This window comes from Tasmannia lanceolata, unplaced genomic scaffold, assembly GCF_043159265.1.
Source record: "Tasmannia lanceolata isolate RefF3 unplaced genomic scaffold, GAP_Taslan_0.1 ptg000020l, whole genome shotgun sequence".
NCBI lineage: Eukaryota > Viridiplantae > Streptophyta > Magnoliopsida > Canellales > Winteraceae > Tasmannia > Tasmannia lanceolata.
Genome location: NW_027518697.1, coordinates 3983231 through 4009130, shown reverse-complemented (window position 1 = coordinate 4009130; position 25900 = coordinate 3983231). Strand labels below are relative to the sequence as shown.

At 36.6% G+C, this 25900-nt stretch overlaps 1 protein-coding gene across 5 annotated transcripts; it reads right to left on the bottom strand.

Moving 5' to 3' along the window:
- Positions 1 to 258: 258 nt before the first annotated feature.
- HIT1 (Membrane trafficking VPS53 family protein) lies at positions 259 to 25677 on the bottom strand. Of its 5 annotated transcripts, none has more exons than XM_077363753.1 (25): positions 25524 to 25677; positions 25076 to 25171; positions 22622 to 22716; positions 22294 to 22350; positions 21536 to 21686; positions 19359 to 19429; positions 18708 to 18832; positions 18203 to 18363; positions 17953 to 18094; positions 17268 to 17331; positions 16438 to 16635; positions 16310 to 16351; positions 16082 to 16186; positions 15924 to 15983; positions 12076 to 12153; positions 7460 to 7567; positions 7280 to 7345; positions 5906 to 5983; positions 5684 to 5817; positions 5479 to 5572; positions 4947 to 5024; positions 4715 to 4777; positions 2835 to 2903; positions 2653 to 2748; positions 259 to 869 (listed from the first exon to the last, which is right to left on the bottom strand). In XM_077363753.1, the coding sequence occupies exons 2-25, from the start codon at positions 25122 to 25124 to the stop codon at positions 564 to 566; spliced, it is 2490 nt and encodes an 829-aa protein (XP_077219868.1). In that variant the 5' UTR covers positions 25125 to 25171; positions 25524 to 25677; the 3' UTR covers positions 259 to 563. The 5 variants fall into 5 exon arrangements, 3 of the variants coding, with proteins under 3 accessions (XP_077219868.1, XP_077219870.1, XP_077219869.1); XM_077363754.1 differs by having other exon boundaries at positions 687 to 879; XR_013237344.1 differs by having other exon boundaries at positions 827 to 869; positions 2835 to 2896.
- Positions 25678 to 25900: the final 223 nt, after the last annotated feature.

Below are 25900 nucleotides of genomic sequence, written 5' to 3'. Positions count from 1 at the left end.
ATCATCCCCACAATCTCATCCTACCCAACATTCATAGACAGAGCCACAGAGGGATGCTTCAGCAGGGCACAACCACATTGTAATACAATAAGGTGGGCCCACTATGTAAACAGAAGGTGGGGGCGTGGGGCACTTGTCTCATTCTATTATTGGTTCTGAGCATAGTCACAAATATTTGTCTCTGGAATTTCTAAAGGACTTATCTTGGGATATTTTATTTACTTTTTATTATTTTCAGGTTTATATCGGTAAAAAGACTAGAAAAATAAAATGCTTAAAATGTATAAAAAAATATATCATGAATTTATTGGGATATTTTTGCAGTAAAAATAGAATATGATAACATCTAGATGATTTTGAGCCCTGTTCTTAGTAGGAACAAAAGGCTGATGCAAGTGTTTCTGTAAGAGAAGTTTTCACTCCAATTTTAAGCATTTGCAATGGAAAATAACCAAAAATTCTCGGCATGCAAGAGATAACAGAAGGGTTACTTGACTAAAAAAGGCGAAAACATCAACAAAAAGAGTGAGTATATGACCTGTTTGTTGTATTGAGTGTTCTTTTCATGTGTTGAAGAGCTTTCGAAAAGGCCCATCCTTGCGATCTTTCGCGGCTTCTGTTAGAGCAAGGAACCTTTTGAATCCAGTAGTGGCAGCACCTCGGCCGAGAGCAGCTGCCCGTGTGAGAACGTCCTCTCGGGAGACGATCGTTCCGGCTGGAGTTGGGTTAGTCATGACAGGTGTAATTTGGGCAGTTGGAGCTGCGGGCACGACAACAGATGGAGCTGCAGAAGGGTGCTTGATTCCAGATGGTGAACCATGCTTGTTAAAATCATCCAGTATAGTTTGTTGGTCTGCTTTTTTCAATCCCTGCAATTACCTTGGACCAATTCGGCATGAGTGCATACATAAACAAAAAACATACAATTTATATTGAAAAAAACCCAGTTAAAAGCAGATTGTACACAGACCCCTCCCATAGAACTCTTTGACCGACGCAATATAACAAGATCAGAGTGGAATTTGTCTAACTAAAACCATTCATCCAACCCTTCTTCATCCTTCCATCTAATGTCACTATGGAAGTTTATTAAATGTCATTCTCTACAGATCTCTTTGAGACTTAGAGGGGTGATGTATAGAAGGTATTCATATTCTTCTTTACCTTGGCATATTAGTCCTCATTTCATAGACATGTTGTGGCATATTCGCCTTAAAGTTTGACTTGGTTTAAAAATGAGAGATTGTATAATCGGCAAAAATTTCTAAAGCTTCACTCTTGCTTTGGAAGATATGGAAAGTTCTCATTAGGTTTCATGTCTGGTTTTTACAATGGCAATTCAGGAGGAAGTTTATATTTTTCGCATGTTCCTCCATGCTCTGTTGTTAAAATCTTACGATTTACAATTTGAATCTTATGATTCAAATCGATTCGTCGGTTGAACGATTCAAATCAGACGAAGAATCTTTTGTCGTAAAAATCTTGCGATTCAAGTACGGTTCAATTTTGAATCGTGCAATTTTTACGATTTTTACGATTCTTCTTACGATTCTGTCTGTTTTGGATTTTGAGAACTGATTGTGATTTCAAAAATGAAAATCATTTCAAAATGCTTTGTTTATTGCTGACATTTCTTTGTATGATGATTATTATAGATTTGAGTATGTGCTTTGGTTACTGTTGTGATAAATTATATAATGATTTATTATATGATGAATATAGTTTGTACTTTGTTTAGTAATTTATTGTGCGATGAATATGGTTTGTGCTTCGGATTACTAATCATGGAATTTTATATTTCATTGAAGTTTCAAATGGAAAATAGATAATTACTCATTTTGATCTTTTTTTTAACCTTTTATATTTTTTTCATATTTTTTCTCATTTTTATATATAAATCTGAAAAAAATTTACAATCCAATTTACAATTCGAACCCTGTTACGATTTACGATTCAATTCCGATTTTCAGAACTTTGCCTCTATGTACCCATTGCAATATCGGACACCTTAGCCAGCGCAGAGTACGTAGAGCTTTTCTTTACATGAGGGCTTCTCTGCCCCTGATGCCCTGATGTAACACTTTTAATTTCCTTCAATAAATTTTCAGTTAGCAATTCAAAGAAATAAATAAAAATAAGATGGACATAAAGGGAAAGATAACCAGACGATAATTTTAGGATAAAGCCATGGTCAGTTGTGAAATAGTGTGGAGTACATTTGCTTGATTTTATAGATAAACCCCTCTTATCTATAAAATTCTTTCATTGGCTCATACAAGTTGTGACAAAGTTATCATAAACCTGTAACAGCCAATGAGTGAAGCATGGAACAAAAAAGGGTGTCCCCATCAAAACAAGGAGTGTAAAATATCAGTTTTTGTTGAAGCAGCAGCAGACTTTGGTTTCACTTTAAATAATCACATTGTCTACAATTTGAAAGCAGTGCTATAATATACCACATCTTAGAAAAACGAATATTTTTGGGTTCTTTCTTTTAGCAACGATGAGAAATTTACCACAGTCGTTTTGGCTTAATCCTGAAGGTTGTTAGAGAAAAGCAACAATATTTTCAAATTTCAACAGTTCTTCAAAGATCAAGGCATCTAAATAAATAACCATTTACTGCTACATTCAGGGAACATTAATTTTTACCTTGAGCTCAAGTATCCGTTGGAACTCGGAGGGAGTCCCCTCGGGAAGCAGTGCTCGATATGTATCCCCCACAGAATCAATGGGCGACAATATGACCTGTAGAGCAAAGGCCGCATTTTGTTTATAGGCTCAAATAAATACCCATCAGAAAAGTAACTATCCCCACTGAACTAAATCCTCACCTTCAAGAGTGCTTCAGCCTTGCTCATTTCACGGCTAACAAATTTTGAGTAGCCGGCAGCACCTGTTGTCTGTTGTAATGAGATAGCATTTAGGATAATGCAAGCAATGCAACTCTTAAAAAAAGTTGGGAGGACAGGCACAAGGGAATTTTGTGTGATGTAATATTCATACATAAAAAAGCTTACTTATATCTTTTAAATGAATATATTAAATCATATATATATATATATATATATATATATATATATATATATATATGAGCAATGATAGATTCAAGGGAGCCTTTGCATAAAGAGCCTCAAAAGGGCTCTTCATTGGATCCACGTCATTTTCAGTTACATTTTAAAATTGGTTGAAAAAGTAAAATCAGTTACATTTGATGATGTGGATCCAATCAAGAGCCCTTTTTTGGCTCTTTATGCAAGGGCTCCCTTGTATCTATCATTCCTCTATATTTATATATGAATGTGTAATGGATGTATATATACACAGACATTGTGCATACATGGAGTCATGAATGTGTATATCAATGGATAATACACATGTATGCAATGAGACATCATCAACCTACCTTTAAAAAAAGGGCGTAATCAACCCACTAAGACCGACATATTATGCTGGAATCATTTGACTCGAAACTAATGAAAGCCCAACAAGTATTTTAACCTTGTTTAGGGATCAGACATGGAAAGAAGTTATGCAAAGGCCAAAGAATGGACATGAGTAGAAACCATGGGATATAAATTAGCGGCTAGTTACGTACTAAGGACACTTAATAGAAACTAACAATGTCCGGCACACATTATCCAAATATAACGTGTGCTGAATTAGTTTGTATGGATTTTACACTTCATAACTAAGTCCTGGACAAGGATATAGCACCCACTGCAGAGTAGTCCAGTTGACATTGATGCCTTGACTGAAGACATAATAATTTGTATGCAATTCCAGTAATCAAGTATAATGTAACAAGTACCTATAACTCTCTATCAATCTACCGATTCTTGTTGATTTCTGTGTGGAGGCCCTATACCATGGTTCTTTTTTGCTGGTCCATCAATAAATTTCGGTGTCACCAAATATTTTATGTATGATGCACGAGTATAACTGCAAGGATGCGTTTCCATGTCAGGTTACACTATGGTATTAAATTTTCAATCGTACAACTGCATGGATGTATTTCCATGTCGGGTTACACTCATGTTTTTAAATTTCCATCGAAACTGGCACAAAACGATCGAAATGCATAAACGAAGGGAAATCTTTTTTTTTTTTAAGTCATTTTACTTTGCCTTTTATTAATGTAGAGAACGATATTTAGTAGGCAGCATTATTACACTGCCCAACAAAGTAACCGTATCTTATACATGGCATGTCAAATCGGCATGGGACCAATACCGCCTTGTAACTCTATGTGGTATTGACACAGAGTTGGGGTCCTCTTGTACTTTCTTATACTTCTTTATTGACGTTACTGCTTCAGACATGTGCGAGTGCGACAACCCATGTCACTAGGTATTTGATGTGATTAAGCCTGTATAGATGGCTGTCTTGCTTATGTGATGGTTTCTAAGTATGCATTTGTGTTTATTTTAGTATTTTCCGAAGTTTCATCATAAAATTTCATCATTTTCATATGTTTCCATACGGGTTTCCGTGATTTTACAAGATTTCCACAGAAATTTACAGCCGAAATCGAACTGTTTTCGTTTCCGTGGCGACCAAAACCGAAACCCAAATTTAAAACCTTGGTTACACTGTCTGACCATCCTACAAGTTACAGAGTAGATTAAAGTGGTTCTGCAGCTCTGAGATAATAATTATAAACCTCACTGGATGAGGATTGACTTTGATAATGCCTACATGACTAAGAACTTACCTGTCTTCCGAGAGCAGGAATGTCCAAAAGAATTGTCTTCACCGCCTGAGTGTCAAGCAGCATCTACAATAAAGTACAAGGAGGTTAGAAAGCAGCTCCAAATTAGATAAATCAAGGTTCAAAATCGGAGTAATATTTTTGCCATGTTCCATTTCTGTTTCACTAGGCCACAATTTTAGCCTTTTGATTTCCAAATACATGACAAGACAGAGACAATGAGAGTAGCTGATACCTGTTGTGCTCCTGTTTCTGATATGAGTTTGCATTTATAAATGTTGAGGTAGAAACGAGGGCCAAGAGATGCTGCCAGCTGCATCAGAGATTATTCAAAGTTGGCTTCCTAAGCTCATAAAAAGTTTCAAAATGGAAAACTTTGATAAATAACATACTAAATGCAAATATAACTCATTGACTCAAACAACTAGCCACAGGTTGCATCTAGAAAGGCTCCCAAACAACAATCTGTGCTAGTGATACTCCCAAACCACTTTCAAGTATTTCATGCTTCTCACTTCGGACACATAAGTCAATCCTCGGACCAGATATCAGTCTATATGTAGCACATTGGATGATATGGATCAATAGTAGCAGGTGATCTGCTAACTATGAAAGAATAGCAAGCAGAATGTTTTTTTATAAATTTGGAAAGCTCTAATAATAAAACAACCACAATCCTTGGACCAGGTAGCTGATATGCTATACCTATTCTTAATTTTAATATTGCTAGACCAAATGTGTTATTTATGGAGCCAAGTTATAAATACCTTGTCTAGAAAAAACTGGAAGTAGATGGGAGACAGTAGGCTTCCAAGCACAGGAATACTACTAGTAAGAATTGAATTTATGCCATTGACATACCTGTAAGATCACAATATAAGTTTCTATATGATGGTGTTCATTTACTCAAAAGCACACGCACAAGGTAATATAAATAGTATATGAAGATTAGTAGCTTTCTAAAAAACTTACTCTGACTGGTCACCAACGCTCTCAAGCGTACCCCACGGAACACGTGTCATTGCAGCCATTTCAGCATCGAATTTGGTTTCGAGACCATGCACTAATGTTATTAATGCTTTTGTGATAACTGCTGAGAATTCATCCTGCACACATAGGAAGTCCAGGCATCTGAACTGGAGAACTTATATAGGTGATGCGAAGGCAATGACTTCAGATGAGAAGGTTTATTACCTGAACTTCTGACATATCCACCTTGTCTGCAAACTGAGTGTCAATGATTTTTGAGACATTTTCAGCCAGCTCACCAGACTGCCAATAAAACAAATAATTAAAATCGGTAAAGTGCCCGTCAAACCAGATTACTTTTGACTATTTATGGGAGGAGTTGTTCATATACAACGTATACAGTTGTACCCTGCGATGGTCTAATTTAGTCCTCAAATTAGGTTTCTGTTATCTTACAAGATTGTAAATGAAACTTTCAAATATCACTTGTTTGTAAAAACAAGGAAATGAAGAACACAATTGGAATTATTATTGACACAGTGAGTGACGCAACAATCTCTCTGAGGCATGATCTTCATCTTGAACTACCAAACAAGCAATCTAAATGGATCCAAGATGCTCGCTCGGGCGCGCGCGCACACACACACACGCGCGCGCGCACAGGGGAATGCTAGCATGTCTGCCTTCACAGACATTAATATTCTATCAAAAAAATTTAGGCTGAAATATCCTTGAATATTTTGTTTTTAAAAAGCACATGCATGGGTAGTTTGGAAATATGTTTTCCTTCTTCTTGAAGAGAACAAATACAGCAATTCCTCATGTTTTTCCTCTCCACTCCTCTCATTAAAAAGGCGCTTCTTATGCCTCAAACACAGTCCGTCATCAGGAAGGCGATTTGTGATCGAACAATGGCCTTGTATGAACAGGGAGGAGGAACACACTTCTGTCGTTGTCACGGTTGTAAATGTCAGCTGAAACCGACACGAAATGGTCAATATGTCTCCGTTTCCATCTCCACCAAAACTAAATCCTTCTGTTGACATGTATAGATTTTGGTAATGTTTCGCAACCAAAATGTGACCACTTTAGCATGTAAATTATACAACTTCAGTCGGCAAGTCAAAATTTTGACCAAAGTACAATTGAGTTAAACGGCTGAATCATTAGTATCCGAACCAGAAGCTGGCGTGGCATGCCAACTTAGACCAACCTAAAAGTATTCCTTTACTAAAGCAATGTTTTCTAAGTTTTTTTCTTTAAAATCTGAACAACAGGTGAAAGGAACTGGGATATCCATTTTTCAGAAAAGGAAAAACTCTTCAACAACCAAGGGGTTCAAATTATTTACTGATAATTTTCAAGTGTTCACATATCTCTTAATTTTCTATTACTCCTTTTTGGAGAAATCCAATCAGAATGCCTGACTGATTCCCCACCTAAAAATTGGACTTGCCATCACATTGATTCAATCCAATGACCAACTTGATTTTTACAGCATTAATCAAAATGTTACCTAAAATCCTCCATAAGAAAATGTCCTGTTATTGACTGTGAAAAAAGAGGGAGAAAAGAAAGAAAGTGGAGAAACCAACTGACCGTTTTATGGCAATATTCTGCTGTATTCACAATGTAACAAATCACTCTCTCATCTCTGTCAGATGTCTGCTAGGTGTTGTCAGTTATAAATAGAACTGATAAGTACGGAAATCAGCATGTTTGTGGAGATATAGCCTATTCCTAGTATCAACATGCAAAAGAAAGTGTGCTTGAGAAGACCTTGATCTGTCCATCAGTGCCTGTTGCAGCTGCAACGAGCCCTGTACCACCCCTAGGTAATCTAGCAAAAAGTTTTGTTGCATATGCTCTAAGAATTCTTTGAAACACCTAATCATGACAATAAACATACGAAGTCATGTTTTGCACTAGCCATCTGAAAGCACTTTTACAAATGAGAAGAATAAGAGAACTCTGAAGACATAGCATTGGTAGCATGCACATTGTGTATCAAGATTAGATTCAACAACTATAGAAATGAGCCAACAAGAGAGCAACCATATATTCAATACCATAGAATGAAATTAGCAATTTGCAAGAAACATGTGATCCCATCCCAGAGATTACAATATAAAAGTACATTAAATGTAAGATGATGTCCTAGACCATAAACAGAAAAACAAAAAATATGCCCCTAGTAGAAATTACAAGACATTAAGATCCTTGAGAAAATATGTAATTGTCAAGGCTGTAAATACACCCTAATAGACATAGAGAAGAAAGTATGAAGCCAAGAAAGTAGAGAAAAGAAGGGAAGAAGAATCCGTAGGGTAATGTTTCCTCACCCCATGACTTATATAAAAAGGTCCCTAAGGCCATACAATGTCGGTCCTATCAACTTACACATTAAATACAACTTAGACAAAAGAGCAACTTAAGTTACGATGGGCCCTATCTTCAACACTCCTCCAGCTGATGCATAGATGTCATCCATTCCCAGCTTGGAACAAATACTTCAAAATTAGCTTCATCCAAGAACCTTTGTAAATATGTCCGTCAGCTGACCCTTGGACTTCACAAGTCATGTAGAACTGTACTTACGACCTTTTCACAGACAAAATGACAATCAATTTCTATGTACTTGATCCTTTCATGAAACAAAAGATTACTGACAATGTATATTACCTCGATTTGGTACCGCTCTGGCGGCCCACACTGAAACAGTGCTTTACCCCTAGATGTCAAGTCTGTTAAAGTATAAAAGATAAATAACGCCTTCCTCCAACAGCTTAAGCTTTTGGAGAAGTTGGTTAGTTAACATGGTATCTCGAGTTAAAACCTCCCAGATAGCAAAAAATCCACATGCGATGGTTAGCCCAAAGTGGGACCACATGTGCCATGTGTTTGCCAAGTGGGCCACACGTGCGAGGGAGTGTTGAAGTATAAAAGATAAATAACGCCTTTCTCCAACAGCTTAAGCTTTTGGAGAAGTTGGTTAGTTAACAAAGTCAACTGCTGCGCCTCAACGCATTTCGGGGAGAACCAGCTAGCTCTGGGTTCGAGTGATATTTCACCCCTAACCACAACTCATCCGTTGATTCTTCAACATCAGTCGATTCGGACCTCCACTGAGTTTCACCCAAGCTTCATCCTGGTCATGGTTATAATGCAGCTTGATTGTCGAAGTGCATCCCATTGCAAAGCCTTTCTCTATTGTTAGTCTAAAGTATTTGAGCCCCCCCCCCCCCCCCCCCCCCCCCCCGCACGCGCACACACACACAGACCGGTACCACAATCTTAACCCTCCAGCTATTAGAAATGCCGATGACATCAGATTCGGGTTTGAATTGCCCAAACAAATGCCTATGGAGCAACATTATGACTTTTGGTAGATTCATCCTCCACCATGAACTTTCCATGGCCCCTCTTCATTTTCTTTCCAAGATATCTTCCGAGCGCTATCTAGGGATTTCAAGTGCCTCTTTGAGGACCTGCCTTCAAGTGTCACATGTAGCGCCGTTTTTCGCTTAACTAATCCGACCCATCTCCTAGGGCTAAAGGCTTTGCAAAGGAGCCAATCAAACATGAGTCCAACCAAAGCTTCATAACTTCAAATCACCTCCAAACCCTTGACTTGGCACAAATGTGGCCCCTTTATCTCTCTACCAGATTCTGACTTCCCTCTACGTCCTACCTTCTACATGCAAATGCCAGCACCAACAATAATTAAAAATGATGTAGCCACATTATTCACACCTTCAATCGCCTTCTCACCATCCTCTGTGCATGAAAGGGCTCTTCCTATTTATTACCAGTCATTGTTCCATAACTCCAAAACCAAAACCAAAACCAACCATACCAAACCGTGATCTATGAAAAATAAAACTGCAAGAATGTGTCAACCTGCTACGTCTTTGAGCTACGCCAAGCATCATCATTATAAATTATTTTCATCGGAATCAAAGACTAATGAGGCAGAGGCTGAGCACTATAAAAAAGATTAATGAACTTTTGCAACAACTTATATGGAAAAATGTAATCGAAGGGAGACCAACGTAATGTAACTACTCAGGCTTCGAGGGGGACAAAGGGGTCCATTAGAGACTTTCAGACATCATGGATGAAATTATTGCCTTGGCTAGAGGAGTAAATGCATCTTTCTTTCATATTACATGTGGGGCAATGAAATTTGCGACTTGCCAAGAGTAATTGTGAAGGATGACGGATCTGAGGGCGGGAGGATATGTAGCTCTGGTACCAAGATTGTTGCAGAACAGCCAACTGAAACAATTTTCCTATAGGTTTATGTTAAATCTGGGTTAAGCACACAAAGGGATTGGACTGGTATTATATGGCTTAGGACTGTCATACAAGATCTGTAATTTCAGGCGGAGTACTTGGGCTTATTGGTTTAAGAAGACTGAATCTGCAGAGATTAGGGAGGAGGGCAAGGAAACAATATCTTAGGAATAGAGACTATTGTGACAGGTTTGGATAGTTGTAATAGTTCTGGACAAATCTGAAGGTAGGTTAAAAATCTGAAGGTCTATGACAGATCTAAAGGTGTAAGAGCAAGGACTGATGGTAGTATGACAGATCTTGGGCATGAACTAGGGCTGAAGTATTAGGATTTCAGAAACAAAATTTCAGGTTTAAGGACTGGTGGTAGTTTTCACAGGGAACAGGTTGTAGGCTGAGGTATAGAGGACTGGTGCAGTGCTAAAGTGTAAAGGCTGCAAGGGCAGGGTTTTACGTAAAAAGCTAGAATGGCAGATCAGTGGACTATTAAGGGGTATGGGCAGATTTTCAACTACAGATTTACAATGGATAAGGATGCCGATGAACTGTTGACAGCTATCTTAGTTTCTTGGATTATTCAAAGGGTAGGGTTTGACATTATGGTAGATCTGATCTGGTAAATAGGATTGGCAGTTCAGGGTTTGGGTTTAGGCAATGGGCATAAGTTGGAATGTGGTCAATGAAAGGAGAAGGGATTGGTTGCTCAGGAAAGTTTCTACGTTATGGTTGCAGGAAATTTTAGATCAAGGCTGGTATGAAAATTTCAGATCAGAATGCGGGGATCAAAATTGAAAATGAGAGAGAGAGAGAGAGAGAGAGAGTAGAATATCAGACTTGGAATCACTCAAGATCTTTCCTAGGCATCACCCAGGTTGTGAAACATCACACTCGTAATGGGACAAAGGCATCACACCTAAGGATTCCATTGGCATCGCACCGGAGGTGATCAAGGCACTGCACCTTGGGAAAGTAGATGTCACATCCACAATTTCGCAAAGCAGCAACGAACTTTATGCATCCATCCATAAAGAAAAAAGCCATAGGCATACTAATACTTTTGGACAAAATTACCCTCTAATGACTTAAGACTTGCTCCCCACTTAAAATTTCCTTGATACATGTGTGGGGCCTAACACCCTTAGAATTAAGTGACTTAAGTTGTTTGGGCGAAACAGACTCTACTACTCTTTATGACTAAAAAACACACCTAAAAAAACTTGGAAACTACTAAAACAATCCTCCAAACAGTTCTAATTAAAACAAACTTCCTAATACAGCAATAGCTCAAATGGAAACTTAACTACGACACCTCACTTTATTAAAAGCAGATATAAACCAAAATAGAAACTTTCCTAACTAGACAGTCTAGACTAGACTCTCTAGGCTCAGACTAACCAATTAGGAAACTATCCTTTTGGTTTTATTCTTAAACAAGTAACATGGACCCCTAACAATTAAAGAAAACCCCTAAAGAAAAAAAATCAATCATGTAGCAATCTCAAGTGGCCCACTAGGGGTGGAGGTGCCATGTGAGCCCCACTTAGAGACGTATTGGCCCGAAATCACTTGGTTTCCTTTCTCTTGATGTGGATGGTCCCCCGTCAAATTTTACCTTTTGTCATATTATCGACAGGATGAGGGAGTCAGCCGAGTCCTTAGCTAGAAAAGTTGTATTTGATCGATTTTGTGTATTGGACATCTCTGGACCACAAGTACTTAGCACTTTTACTTTTGCAGCATTGTTATTTATCCAAAATAATGGTTCTATCAGTCATAATTTCAAGAAAACCCCCTTTTCTGGCAACTAACCTCCAAAGCAAAACTGGAGTAGATATTTTCAACAAATAGATATCATATGAAAGGAAAAATTTAAAGGGGCAATGAAACCCAATGGATATACATATTCATCAATGAAACCAAATGAAATCAAACAATAGTGATGAACTATATTTTAACATGGATCAGAACTTATTACCACTGTCCAGTTTAGTGATGGAGTACATTGGATTTCTTCAAAATTATGAGGAAAGCTGCGAAAGAGATATTCTTTAGGAATTCAAGTTCCCTTCGGAATGATGAGTTTTTCACCCAGAATGTACCTTGAACAAATTAAATAACGTTTGATTCTTGGTCAGTGCACTGCACCTCTTTAAGCTTCTCCGGATTATCAAAAATAACTGCATAACAGGAGATGGATAGCTTAATCTTGACATCTAATATGAAAACAAATCGCTGAAGCTCAAAATGTCAAAAATGCTGACAGTAAAACACATACAGTGACATGCATGGCCAACCCTAGCATGTAAAATATAACAGAGTAGAGTCAGAGGGGAGAGGTAGGAAGGGCAAGGTAATCCAACGAACATTCTCTCTCTAAAGACAAGGAGAGCTTAGATTCAAAGTTTCTTATCTCTAGATTCCATAGCATTCATGTATTATAGCTGATTACCATTAATATGCAAAGCTGCTTTCATGAACTCACAAATGACAAAAGTTGCAGTCAAGCAAGAAAAATCACAGAATGAGAGATAAAATAATAAAATCATTGGATGACAAAAGGGAGGATGTAAGAGGCTACACATAAGCAGCCACGAAATTAAAAGAAAAATTCACAAGGATATTTAACTTTGTATTAGATAACACAGAGATGTCACTTTAAAAATATTATTAAACCATGTGAGATTTTGCATTGGGAAGTTACATAATAGTGTTACCTACTTAGATCAATAAATCTGTAATAAAAGCTTATTTATTTAAAACTCGAATATTTCGTCCTTAATCCAACTCCAGCTTGCATCACTAACGACAAAGATATAACTTTAAAATACGGAAAGCCGAAGCGGCTAGAGCAATTTAAGGATGGGAAATTCCAAATAACAACTAACTTATTAGTCATTCATCTCCGCACATCTAGCTTAAACTATGGCTGTCCAAAGCATTTTTTTCCTTAAAAATTACTGCTAAAGTATAAAAGATTAAAAACGCCTTTCTGCAACATCTTAATCTTTTGGAGTAATTGGTAGTTTCACATGGTATCAGAGCAAAGGTCCTGAGTTCAAGCCTCCCGGATAGCAAAATTCCACATGCAATGGCCTAACCCAAAAGACGGTCCACATGTGCCACGTGTAGGCCAACCCAAGAAAGAGGGGCCACAAGTGAGGGGGAGTGTTAAAGTATAAAAGATTAAAAATGCCTCTCTCCAACAGCTTAAGCTTTTGGAGTAATTGGTAGTTTCACAATTATTGTTCTTTGCATTGCATAAGAAGGAAAGAAACACCATAATTTTTTTTTAATATAAGAACTACAAACATCCAGGCCCTCTGAAATCTAAGGATACAAATGAAGACAGAGCCCTAGCATCCTTACAAAAAGTTGAAGCCAGAAGAATGTCTGAGATGAAAAACAGTATCCAGCTCACAAAAGAAAAAAATGGATGTGCTTTCTTCCAGTAAATCTAATGAAGGTTCCTTAATGCAGATTGTGGAGAATTCAGTAAGATTAATTCAATCACACATTTCATGAGAATCACTTAGAAATGTAGTACAAGACTGATATCATACACCAAGTTAAACCAGCTCAATCTTGCCCATTCGATGCTAAAAGAATAAAAATGAGCCTAATAGGACTACTCTTATACACCATATTTTGAGCTTTGAAAGTAAAGTGAAGTTCAATTAAACGAGGACTACTGTAATAAATGTAGTTTTTCAGATGATACTGTGGGAAAGTCTTACATAGCAACATAGGCAGTTGTAGTGGTTTCTCAAAGATCGTGTAGTAGTAGATAGTATGGGTAGACAAGGACCTCAGAGTTCTTTATATACAGTCTCTTTTCAGCATTATTTCATGGGTGATCAGCAGCATCACTGAATTATTCCCATTCTAGACATCAGTTCCTCGAAAGAAAATCCTTAAAAAAGAAGACAGTTCCGGAAAATTACAAACATGAAAAATGAAAGTGATGGGCATTTCGATTGTTTTGTCTATTTGCTAGTTGTTAGGTCACATTTTTTTTCTAGTTTAAAATATTCTGTTCACATATTGTGCTGCGACTATAAATTATGTAATCTCGTTGTGTTTGGTTTCACATACCATACCTTGTAGGAAGTTACTCAAGCACCTTATCCATATAAAGAAGCTTAGGTCACTGTTAAAAAAATTCCCTATGGCAATCTGACTTGCTGTAGTATAGACAATTTTGGCCCCTTTGACCTGCCTGAGTCATAACAAACTCACCATGTCAATCATTGACTCCCTTGAGTCAACTCAGCTTTACCTTGCGTGAGTTCTTGTCCAAGTACAAGTTTCTAAACATTAGTTGAGTACTCATGTGCATCTCGGGGACCTCTGAGCTCTATTCTTGCAGAATTGCTTGTTCTCTTTTTATTTTTTATCTAACATAGATGTCATCTTCATTCGATTAATAAAATACTCGGAAATTATTATTCCACTTGCCCCCACACTTTTTACAACTATGATTTCTTACTGTAATATCAAAATGGGATAGATTCAATTGGATTTTTTTATATCTTGTTTATGTTATTTTTTATAAAACGTGATCTTGGTAATGCTACTCCATCAAATCTTCGCACAAAAATAGATCATGTCTCATTATTTTGATATAAGCTTTTGTTAACCAGCATCAGCTGCCTGAAAGGTCTCTGCTCCTGCCCTCAACAATCAGGCCACTATTTTGCGTTCTACTCCAAATACCCACGGCATACATAAATTCATTTCTTTCAATGCCTCGAGAGTCAAGACTCATTCTTGTGCGTCTACAATGTCTTAGTCATTAACCTAACACATTTGTCAAGAACAAACTTCTTAGCATAATTGAATTGTAACAGAACTATATGTGTGGATGACCTTTGCCCATTTTGCTAGGCCATCAATGATCTCTTATAGTTGCAATTCACCAATTGGTTGTATATGAAGGCAAATGAGTATCTATATAAAAAAAAACCTCCCACTAGCTACTCCCAAGAAAGAATATTGAATAAGGTGGACATTCTGATAAGTAACTTAACTTTAAGTTCTGCCATGGCATATCCTTCTAACAGAAAGCAGACTAGGATTGAAAGATTATCATTCTGAAGGCTTACCTTTCAAAAAAAACCTTAGGATAGAATTAAGAATAGCAACTAAATAATTTCTGTCTTGCTTTATGTTCAGATATTTGCCCCCTTTTCTTCCCCCGCCACCCCCCTCTAGTGTACTTAAGACTATTTTTTTGGACTCCAAGAGGGTGGCCTGGAGAAGAAAAGGGGGAGAATATATCATTTCCCTACATCTTTATTCTATGTAACTGCGTTGTGGGTTGGTACCACATCAGTTGTTTGTAGGAAGTTATCTAAAGTCTCATATCTAAGTATAAAAGCTAAGGTCTTCTCTTGTATATCATCTCAGATTCAGTGAAAATGGGGGTCTTACACTCCTGGATGGGGGATTTAATAGCATAGAGTGCTCAGCTCTCTATTAATATAAAATTTTCATGATTTACGACTCCTCTGCTCTTGCATTTTCTTCTTTCTGATTACTTAATCTGTAAGCCACTGTCTCTTGATAGATCTCACTATCATATGAGAGAGAGAGGGGTAAAATGAACTAGTAATGCACATCATCTTCCAAATTAAGACTTGTATAATGTTTTCCCCAATTGTTTAATGTGATTGAATCACCTGTACAACCAAATTTTGAAGAAACAGATTTCTATCCAAAAACAAGCATCCTTACAGGTTACAGAAGAACACAAAACAAGGTGCTGGAACCAATATAACTGCTTGAGAACAGCTAAAAATAAGTGTGTGAAACATTTTAGCCTTTTGCATTTTAACTCATAAAAAAGGAATGGTGTTAAATTAAATGGAGACAAAATAATTAACATGAAACAATAGCACAGAAGAAATAGAGAAACTGCCCAAAAGCTAATTTCTCTATTTTATGTTACCTGCATGCTACTTGATAAAATATTAGTCTGACTTCCCTCCTCAGTATCCCATGTTTCTTCCTATTAACAAAATATTTGTTACATGAAAAATGTACATATGACCAGAATAAAACGAATAGATATCTACATTTCAGGAAGCATTTCAACCCACAACATACCTGAACAAGTTTCTCCAAACTCTCCATCAGAGTTTTCTCCTCTAATTCTACATATACTGTCAAGTGTGCTTCAAAACAAGATGAAATAATGCCATGGAAGTTGAACTGTAAAAATAGAGTAAGAACACTTGTCTTGAACTGCCATTTAGTAACTGAATCGAGATGTATAGGTAATAATATGTGAACAAATTCAAATGACGTCAAAAATTAAAACCCACAAATACTTACCCCAGCTCCAGGCACAGACAAATCTTTAAGATTGTCCTTTTCCTGACATTAGAAGATGAGAAACAAGATTATAAGACCTCATGTAACAAAAAACTTGTCAAACAGTAGAAGCAATTTATGGTACATACTGTTTCAGTCCCACTTCCATGATGTGCAGCAAGCTTCTTTTCATACTTCTTTCTAATATCCGATATTGTTTGGCTGTTATTCTCCCCTTTATCTATTTCTTCTATTTCGCTCCCAATTTCTCTATTGCGAGAGCCGGTTGTACCTCCACTAAACTTATCAGCTAATTCCTCCTCAAATTCAAGTGTCCTCTGTAATGCCTAAAATAGTGGCAAAACAGTTGAAAACATAAGTGTGCACTGGATGTGCATTGGAAGAAGAAGAGAAAACAAGTGATAAAAGTCATTTATGCATGTGAATGCACTCATTCTAGTTTATCCTACAATTTAACACCCATAGGCCTGCAGGGAATAGAGACACCACACAATGCTTCATGTTACTTTGGCTCTTGATGGGTATTACACTCTATATGAATTCCATATTTTGCCTATTTCCTAAATATTAATACTCCAGACTGGAAATCCCCTTCAGCAACAACTCAGCATAAAAGAAAATATATTCTCCTTTGGGAAATGGACGATTGTCTCGGAGTCTCTTAAAACTTCACAGACAGCACTAGCGAAATAGCATAGGTTTCTGAGAGGTTCTATCAAGGTTTTTCCGGCATTCTTTCATCTGAAAAGCATCAAATTTCCTTCTCATACTCAATGACAAATAATCAACTCCCTCCAGGTTAAACCCATCCTGGAAAAAACATTTTTTCTGTTTTTACCATACATTTGTACATGGGTATTCTATTATATAGAGTAAATGTGATTAAATCACTAATACTAATAGTCTAACATGACTTCATGAACATTGAAACATTTGACGCAAAAGTATATAACATTACCAACAATAACGTTGCAACATCTGGCTTTTCTTTGAGATTATCAAGGATCTCTACAAGTTGTGTCCTGAAAAATACGAGAACAATCAGCTTATATGGTTGTCAAGGCTGGAAAATAATGATATTTTGGAATGAAATGCACAAATTACTAAACACTTATATGCCACGTACCTGCGCATACATGGTTTTAGGAAAAATAATCAAATCCCAACAAAGTCGATTAGAGATAATCCTCTACTCTCAAATGACAGATATCATTGAGATATGAAGGTTTCCTATCATTTTCTAAATAGATGAAATGTTTAATTGGTTTACCAAAACATACGACATTGGGCACAAAGCAATATGTGATTGTGACCATCACATGCCATTACCAAAATGTAAGAACTCGACCGGATTATAAATGCCACAAAGAAATACTTAACACTTCCAAGATTATAAATGCACTCAGATGAAACAGACAATAATGCAGAAAGAGATCATAGTTGCATCGATTCAGATCATTAGCAAAAGGTACAAGTGGATCCAATCCAGGTAGGGTAGGCAATTCAGATAAAAAATAATGTTGCTAAACATTGTGAGTGGCCAAGAAGATCAGTCGCTCACATAAACTTACATGATTGAATTAAAAGTAAAACAAATGTCCAAGCAAATCAGAGATGCAAATGTGTAGTAAATAATAGCAAACCTTGTCAACTTGCAAAACTGGATACAGAGCAAATATGCAACATGCCAAGACGGTGGAAAGATCTTCCAAATTTCCTCATTTGTTCGCAGCCGGCGCTTGATCCATGCATATCTCCTCTCAGTTTTATCTAATTTTGCTAGTTCTAATTGATGGCCAAAGAAATTGAGACAGTTATGGCACAGAGGATGAGTGATGCAGTTTATAAGTCATTAAAATAATAAGAAATCATAAAAACAGCCAACAGACAAACCTGCTCCTTCGAAGATCTGTCGATATGAAGTAAGTTCCTTGCTGCAAAAATTTTTTACCAACTCTTCCCTCACAGACGGCTCCAAAGCATCAACAACCAAGCAAGCGTCTGATAACTGCTGCAGTAAATTAGCTTCTTCTGTCTCTTTTCCTGTTCCTAAGCTGCGGAAACAAATGCAGTTGGAAAGTATGAAAAGTATAGAAAAGAAAATTATACTGTATATGTACCAATACAAGTTAAAAGGGTTAGGTGAAGGATAGGTAAGAATACATGGTGAAACTAACTAGAGCAACAAAAAAAAAATGGTTAGACAGAAATGAAATATAAGCACGGGGAAGGATAGATAGAAAGATATAGAAATATAAGCATGGGGAAGGAGAGACAGAAATGAAAGTTTATTACATAATGTTTTGAAATTACATAATGAAGCACCTAAGTAATATTAAAATAGCCAAGTCTGAAAGACACGACACTAAACGACACCTGAGTTTCTAATTAAATATACCTCGAAAAGTCCGAAAATACATGAGACTTGAGTATTTGCTTGATGTTCTTGAACTTCTCTCTAAGATCACTTATCTTCGGAACATCCCTATAGGCTTCAAAGTGACTGCATAATTGGTTTACTGCCTGGAAAGCAGTACGCCCGTATCAATAACATGCTAAGCACATATGATCACTTTCCTCGTGAATAATATAAAATTAGATTTAGAAAATAAATATTACAAACAGAAACCAACCCAGTCCATATAATCTGCTCTAGTCCAAGTAGAATATAAGGATAAGAACCCCATACTAAATAGTCGTGGATGTCTCAATTCTATCTTATAAATTGACACCCATTCTGCTCTATGGACCCTGTTCCTTTATAGATTGAAAGATATTCACTGTACAATATAAATTTAGAAACATAAGGGCATTTGAACCCAGAACAGAAGATTTTTGAAATTCTTGACCACCGAAGAAATGATGTTGAGCGGGAAGCTAAGATTTGTGTTGCTCTGAGCAGCTTTTCCTCTTGGAGAACCCATCTTTGTTTAATGTATAAACTTTTTCTTTGGCCCAATCCTCATTTCAATGTTTTAATATGCATAAATACATAATATTCTCATTTTTCCCCAACAATTACAAAGTAAAAACTTGGTGATAGTAGTACCTCCAACTGCGCAGCTGCCTCTTTATATTGGCGTTTCGAAGCCATTACTTGAAGTTGCTCAACAGCTGAGACTGCAAATTGTAAAGAAAAGGACGTTGCAGTGAGAAATATAGGGAAGACATCCATCTTCAGTACCTCAAATCTGGAAACAAGATTATCTAAATTCAGTTACACCATCACCGAAACATACAAAGGACGCAGTGATATCAGAAACTATGCATGGATTTTTGTAGTGTCATAAGAATGAAAATCATTGTTAATCAACTCGAAAACTCAACTCCAGTCATAAGTCAGCTGAGTCAACTCGATTGAGTCACTTGGAACCAGAAAGAACCTCAAGTAGATTTTCAAAGATTCTGTATAGGTTTTCATATATGTCCTGCATATTTCAATAAAATAGAATCTGATGACGAATTGACTCAAAATTCAATTGAGTCCAAGTTTAGGACTACAATGAAAACATTCAAAACAAACCAAAATTATTCACTACATCTTGGCTACTATCCACATGACCAGCTCACCAATCATAGTTCCACTGTTCCAGAGTATCAGAGTCGTAAATTTGAGATGAATCTCAATCTAGGTCGGTAAAAATGTGTTCAAAGTTCTGTTTCATCATGAAATTGAGCAATGAACCACTCAGGAATTCTCTCATAAATCAACTCCGATCAAGAAGCAATCTAAGAAGCACACTTACCCATTTTTTACCAGAAGAATATTTTTAAAGTTATGAATGTAATCTGTGGTTTCTAGATCATGATGGAGCTTCTATTTCGATCTGCAAAGGAGCAGATAGATAACACTAATAGCATGATAATGTATTAATGGGATTTTGTTTCTTGTGAGCAAATTTCGCTTCCTAGTGACAAATTTAGAAGACGCAATTTTTACTTATGATAGGTGGTACTGGATGTTTATGTTCATAGTAAAGGTACACTTCACATTTTAATAGTCGGTCATTGCAATTGTTAAGTCCAAACAAATAAATATGACGCCAGATAAAGTGGATAGTTAGGTTACTTCTGCAACCTCATTGTCATAGCTAGGTCAAGGACAACTAATCCTTTAGAAATCTCAAATTTTTACATTGAAAATATCAGGTTTGCCAACATCACAAAGTGAAATTTGGGGGATAGTATGGAACCACGATAAAGTTGCAGATATCTCCAGTGAAGGCCTCATGTCATGTGTGATCATCACACATTTGACAAATTGTACATTGTCAGAACAATAGTTCAGCTTGAGGGGGAGTGATAGAAATAAAAGATGGATACACATGGTGGTATATCACTAATAGCAATTAAGTAATAGTCTGATAGTCATACATAATTACATGTACTAGGGATTTCATTAATTATCTTAATACATAAAAACCCATGAATTGGTGGGTTTTCCTCTAGCTCTGGTTCTTCTCTCATTCCTTTAGTTAAAAACAGATTCATGCAGAATCAACACGAAATACCGAGACCGACACCGAAATCATATAAACCCAAAACGGTACTTTATTTCGTCCGAAATTTCGGAATTTCAGTCGAAATTTCGATTTTTCTGAAATTTAACCCAAAAAACCTGTTTTATTTTAATTAATTTAATATTTGACCGAAATTTCGGTAATTTAGGCCGAAATTTTATATTGAATAAAATAATGTTTTCTTTGTTTCGCCGGATTTCGGCCGAAATTTCGAAATTCGTGGGGTCCGAAACCGGTACCTAAACCGAAATTTAAAACCTTGGTTTTGACAGCAACATGACAGGATAAAACTAGCTGCACTACAAATTACAGAAGAGATTATGAAAGATAAAACATTGATCAGAATCAAATTTGAAGCAATTGCCTTGAGATGGTGTAGATATCAAAACATGACGGTGTTCACTTTCCAACAGTTGAAGTTGGAAGTTCTAGTTTATGAACTCTACAAAGAATGCGACAAGACCATCAGGAAATGATGCACTGCTATCCACATTGTGAATCTTAGTAGTGTGCAAAGCTGATACCAACCATCAGTTTCTGATAGCTTGAACATCCAGATACATGAATTTGAAGTTATTAAAAATAGTGAATCACAAGTCTACAAAGAGAGAGAGATATATTACTTTCTATGCATATATGTGGCATATAGTTCCAAAGGGTCACAAAGCACGAACATGTAAGAACTTATCAGAAACAGAAAGCTAACCTAGCATTGTAAGACGATGAAGAGCAGTAATTGTAGTTGTTATATGCTTCTTTGCAAAGTCCAACTTTTTAATGTCGCGACAAATTTCCTGAACCATGCTTTCACTTTGCTCAGCCTTGGTTTTTATTTCTCGTACCTTGTACATGAGTTCCTGTATACCAAGAAAAACAAACTTCAAAATAAAAATAAACTATATAATTAAGGCGGCATCAGGTACCATAACAAAATAATAATAATAATAAGTACAAATTAACTATATGCATCAGGCACCATCAACAAAATAATATAAGGGAACAATTAATGAACTACACCCCAAATATCATTAAAAATGAATTAAACCCCCAAACCAGAAAAAAAAAACCTGCCACCTGTAAAAAAATACATCAAGATAACTAGAATTATTTAAAACATAGACAAATATATGTGCAGAAAAAGAACAAGGAGAGATAACTAGAATTATTTAAAACATAGACAAATATATGTGCAGTAAAAAGAACAAGGAGAGATAACTAGAATTATTTAAAACATAGACAAATATATGTGCAGTAAAAAAGAACAAGGAGTAAAAGGTTTCTCCTAATATGCATGTTGATCTGTGACTGACATGTGTGCCCAAACCAGCAGGTTTTCGAGACAATTCCATGAGTAGACAAAGTTCAGCACAACTCTAATATATGCTTATCAATAAAAAGTCCATTCATTCTTTTGATAAATCAATAAAAAAGTCCATTCATAATGGTCAAGTTATAAAGACGGACCTTAACAGCATGGGTAGCAGCAGCAAGATCCTCCTTGGCTTTGGTTCCTGAATTACTCTGCATATGAAATTGTTAGTCGTCAACGGACTCTTACAGTCAAAAGACAAGCAATGATTTTAAATGACCATGTATATGGCTTTGGCATTCATAAATGCAAATGCCCACCAGAAACCACCAGAGTAATTGAGACATATGATGACAAGAAGCCACAATCAGAATAACAGATTGGAGCCAGATAACATCTTCTTAGCTTCCAATGAGGCAATGACTCAGAAGAATAGAGGGATACAAATTACAAACAACTGGGCAGTAAAAGAAGAAAGCAGACCTGTTGGCGAACAGCTGCCAATATTCCTGCATCCACACGGCGAATTTCACTGTGTATCTTTTGCATAAGTGGCTCCACACCGGATAATGATGCCTCTGTACATAAGAATGCTTCATGAAGTTAATTAAGTTTAGAGATCTGATAAGCACAAGTTAAACCTATATTCAATAACTGAAGCAGCAGAGAAGATAAATGTGGATGGATTTGTAAATGAACTGTCATAAACAAATTGATTTCAACAGCATTATCAGAGGTTCAAAGGACAACATATTGATTCACTGTCTCCAAATAATCTTTCCCAGTAGTCAAAGTGAGGGTGAACTTCATATACATAAACACATATGACATATGTGCATAGGTTCTGGATACTTACCTATAATCATAATCATATATACATGAAGATATGCACATACAAGCACGAACACCTATATAAATATATGCAGGTGCACTCATGCATCCATGCATATCACATATAGGTGTGGGTTGTTTGGGGGGGTGGGGGGTGTGGGGGCGGGGGGGTTGGCCTTGGGCTAGGGCTACAAAGATGGTGGCTGTTAGGCTCTTTCCTAAAGGCTACATTTTGGGACCCATTTGTGCCACGGGGATGTAATTAGGTCCGTTGATCGGGCTTTGATGACGCCACCTTGATCGGATGATCCTAGGCCCTTTATCCATCAAGCCTTGTTTAGATTCCGCCATGAAAAGCTAAGCCATTGAGTTTTGTAGGCGTTTATAGTACAAAGAAATTAAGATAAAATGATTACACTGTCAACATTGTGTGTGCGTGTGTGTGTGTGATTGGGTCCACGGGGATGTGATTTGGGTCCGTTGATCGGCCGTTGATGATGTAACCTTGAACGGATGATCCTAGGCCCTTTATCCATCAAGCCTTGTTTAGATTCCGCCATGAAAAGCTAAGCCATTGTGTTTTGTAGGCATTTATATTACAATGAAATTAAGATAAAATGATTACACTGTCAACATCGTGTGTGTGTGTGTGCGCGCGCGCGTGATATGTTAACTCAATTCAACTCAACTCAACAAAGCTTTTGTCCCAAACTAGTTGGGGTCGGCTAAATGAATCCTTTAGAAAAGTTTCATGAAACTCCATTACTTTAGATCATTTTCTTGCTTATTATTACTTAACTCGATTAGTGTGTCTAATATACAGTTTGTTACCTAAAAGGTTTTTGTTCACATATTAGCTACCACAACCAAATAAGAAACAAAAACACAAGCACATTCCCATGATTCATTTTTGTTTTTCTCCCTTTTGACAGCTATCTTCACTTTAATCATGACATTAGGGCCAAGGTTTTAAATTTCGGTTTCGGTCATCAACGAAACTAAAACATTTTGGTTTTGGTACAAAATTTTGACCAAAATCATATAAAATCACGGAAACATTTCAGTACGAAATCGTGGACGAAATCCAAATAAGATTCTTCACCACTGGTTTTCCTTTTTTATTTTTCGTCTTAAATAGAAATATCTTAAAGGAATCTCATGGTTCTTCTCTTTTCTGCGAGTAGATCTGATTTTTATCAGGGATTTGTATAAATACCTTTTTTTATCTGAAAAGTTTCATGTTTCTCATATTTCGAATGAAACATTAGGGCCCGTTTGGATGGCGAGAAGATTTTGATTTGGATTTCTCACATTTGCAGCCGTTTTCGCATTGTAATTTGGATCGGATCAAATTCTTGAATTTCTAGTTCTGCAGCTGACTGTGAAAAAAATCAGATTTCTAAATATGTTGTGGAAATAAGAACTTGGAAATCCACAGATCTGGCAATTTCTTTCACGCTCTTTGCTCCTCAACCTCTCCCCTCCACTAGGAAGTACCCCCTTCCCTCTCTGTCTCCCTCTACATGAGCTGCCGGATCTATTCAATTTGTATTCAAAACTCAATTCCAAAGCCAAATACAAAATGGGAGGTATCCAAACGGGCCCTTAATGAAATCCCGAAATTTCGGACGAAATCTTGTATTTTTCCGAATCCAAGTGGATTTCATTTCGGTCGCAACCTACCGAAATCAAAATATTTCGGCCAAAACAAAAAGTAATAGCCGAAATTTAAAACCATGATTAGGGAAAAACAAGTCCCATTACAAAGGCAAGGCCTTGAAACACCACACTTAGCTAAGGAATCAACTGCATGATTTGCTCCATTCCAAACGAATCCCCACAATGTAAGCTTGTTGAATGACCAGATCAAATTTACCGTTCTTGAATGCATATTTCAATTATTATGATCCAGCTGTTACATGTTGATTAATCCATTTCCAAATACAGTGATTCAAATTTGTAGACCTTTTTCCTAATAAAAAAAAGTGAGATGAAAACGGAAGCTGAAATTCATATAAAACCGGATATAAATCTATAAATACTGCCAATAAGCAAACATTAAAAAAAAAAAAAAGAAATAATTAGAGAGAGCGAGAGAAGACGAACCTGTTGGAAACATCTGGTTGATGTATTCCAAAGCGCTGGATTTATCCATAGCTTGTAAAACTGAGAATCTCTTTTTTCAGTTCCGCCTCAATATATCTAAACATAAAAGGCCATTATAAAAAGATAATTTCACCTAATTGGAGTGATTTTGACCTAAAAATGTAGGAGAAAGAAGATATCATTTCCAGATCTTGTAATTCGAGAAAATAACTGATTGTTGATGATCTGGAATTCAATTAAGAGGTTTTCCCGATCCGAAAGTGACTTGAGAAATGGAAATCAAACAGAATGTTAAAAGATCGAAAGAGAAAACAATGAATTTCAACATCTCCTTTTTAGAACCAGGTATTTTTGCAAAGACGATGTTAAAAATAATAAAGAAAACACTGAAAAATGGCATTTGAATTCGTTTTCAGAAAAAGCTCGGTAATTGAGAGATCTAAAATACCTTTCCGTATCATCAATTTGGGAAATTTTTACTGAAAAACGCTCCCGAGCGCGAGAGACGGTTCGGTGGTCAGTCTCTCTTTCTCCCTCTTTAGAAGACTGAAACGCGCCTTCTAAAATACAATAGCGAATTTTGTAGCAGGGCAATGATAAATTCGCAATCCCTATAGGATAATTCGCACCACTGAACGTTAAAAAGCCTTAAAATCTCCTTTACAGGGGTGCGAATTATCATACTGGTGGTGCGAATTAATCATTGCCTGTTGTAGGATGTTAGTTAAGATGAAAAAGGAGAACAAAAAAGCGATGATTTTTCGCCCCATTTTAGGATTATGCGCCCCAAATGTTCACGTGATTTGACGTCAAAAAGCGTTAAAG

Bases quoted from the DNA above. Each gene is read 5' to 3' on its own strand.
- HIT1 (XM_077363753.1), bottom strand. From the start codon at position 25,124: ATGGATAAATCCAGCGCTTTGGAATACATCAACCAGATGTTTCCAACA. The intron at 18,833-19,358 runs GTACTACTATCA...ACTGCTTTCCAG, and splicing joins AGGCAGCTGCGCAGTTGGAG to GCAGTAAACCAATTATGCAG. The intron at 5,984-7,279 runs GTCAGTTGGTTT...TTTTATTGGCAG, and splicing joins CAGAATATTGCCATAAAACG to TCTGGTGAGCTGGCTGAAAA.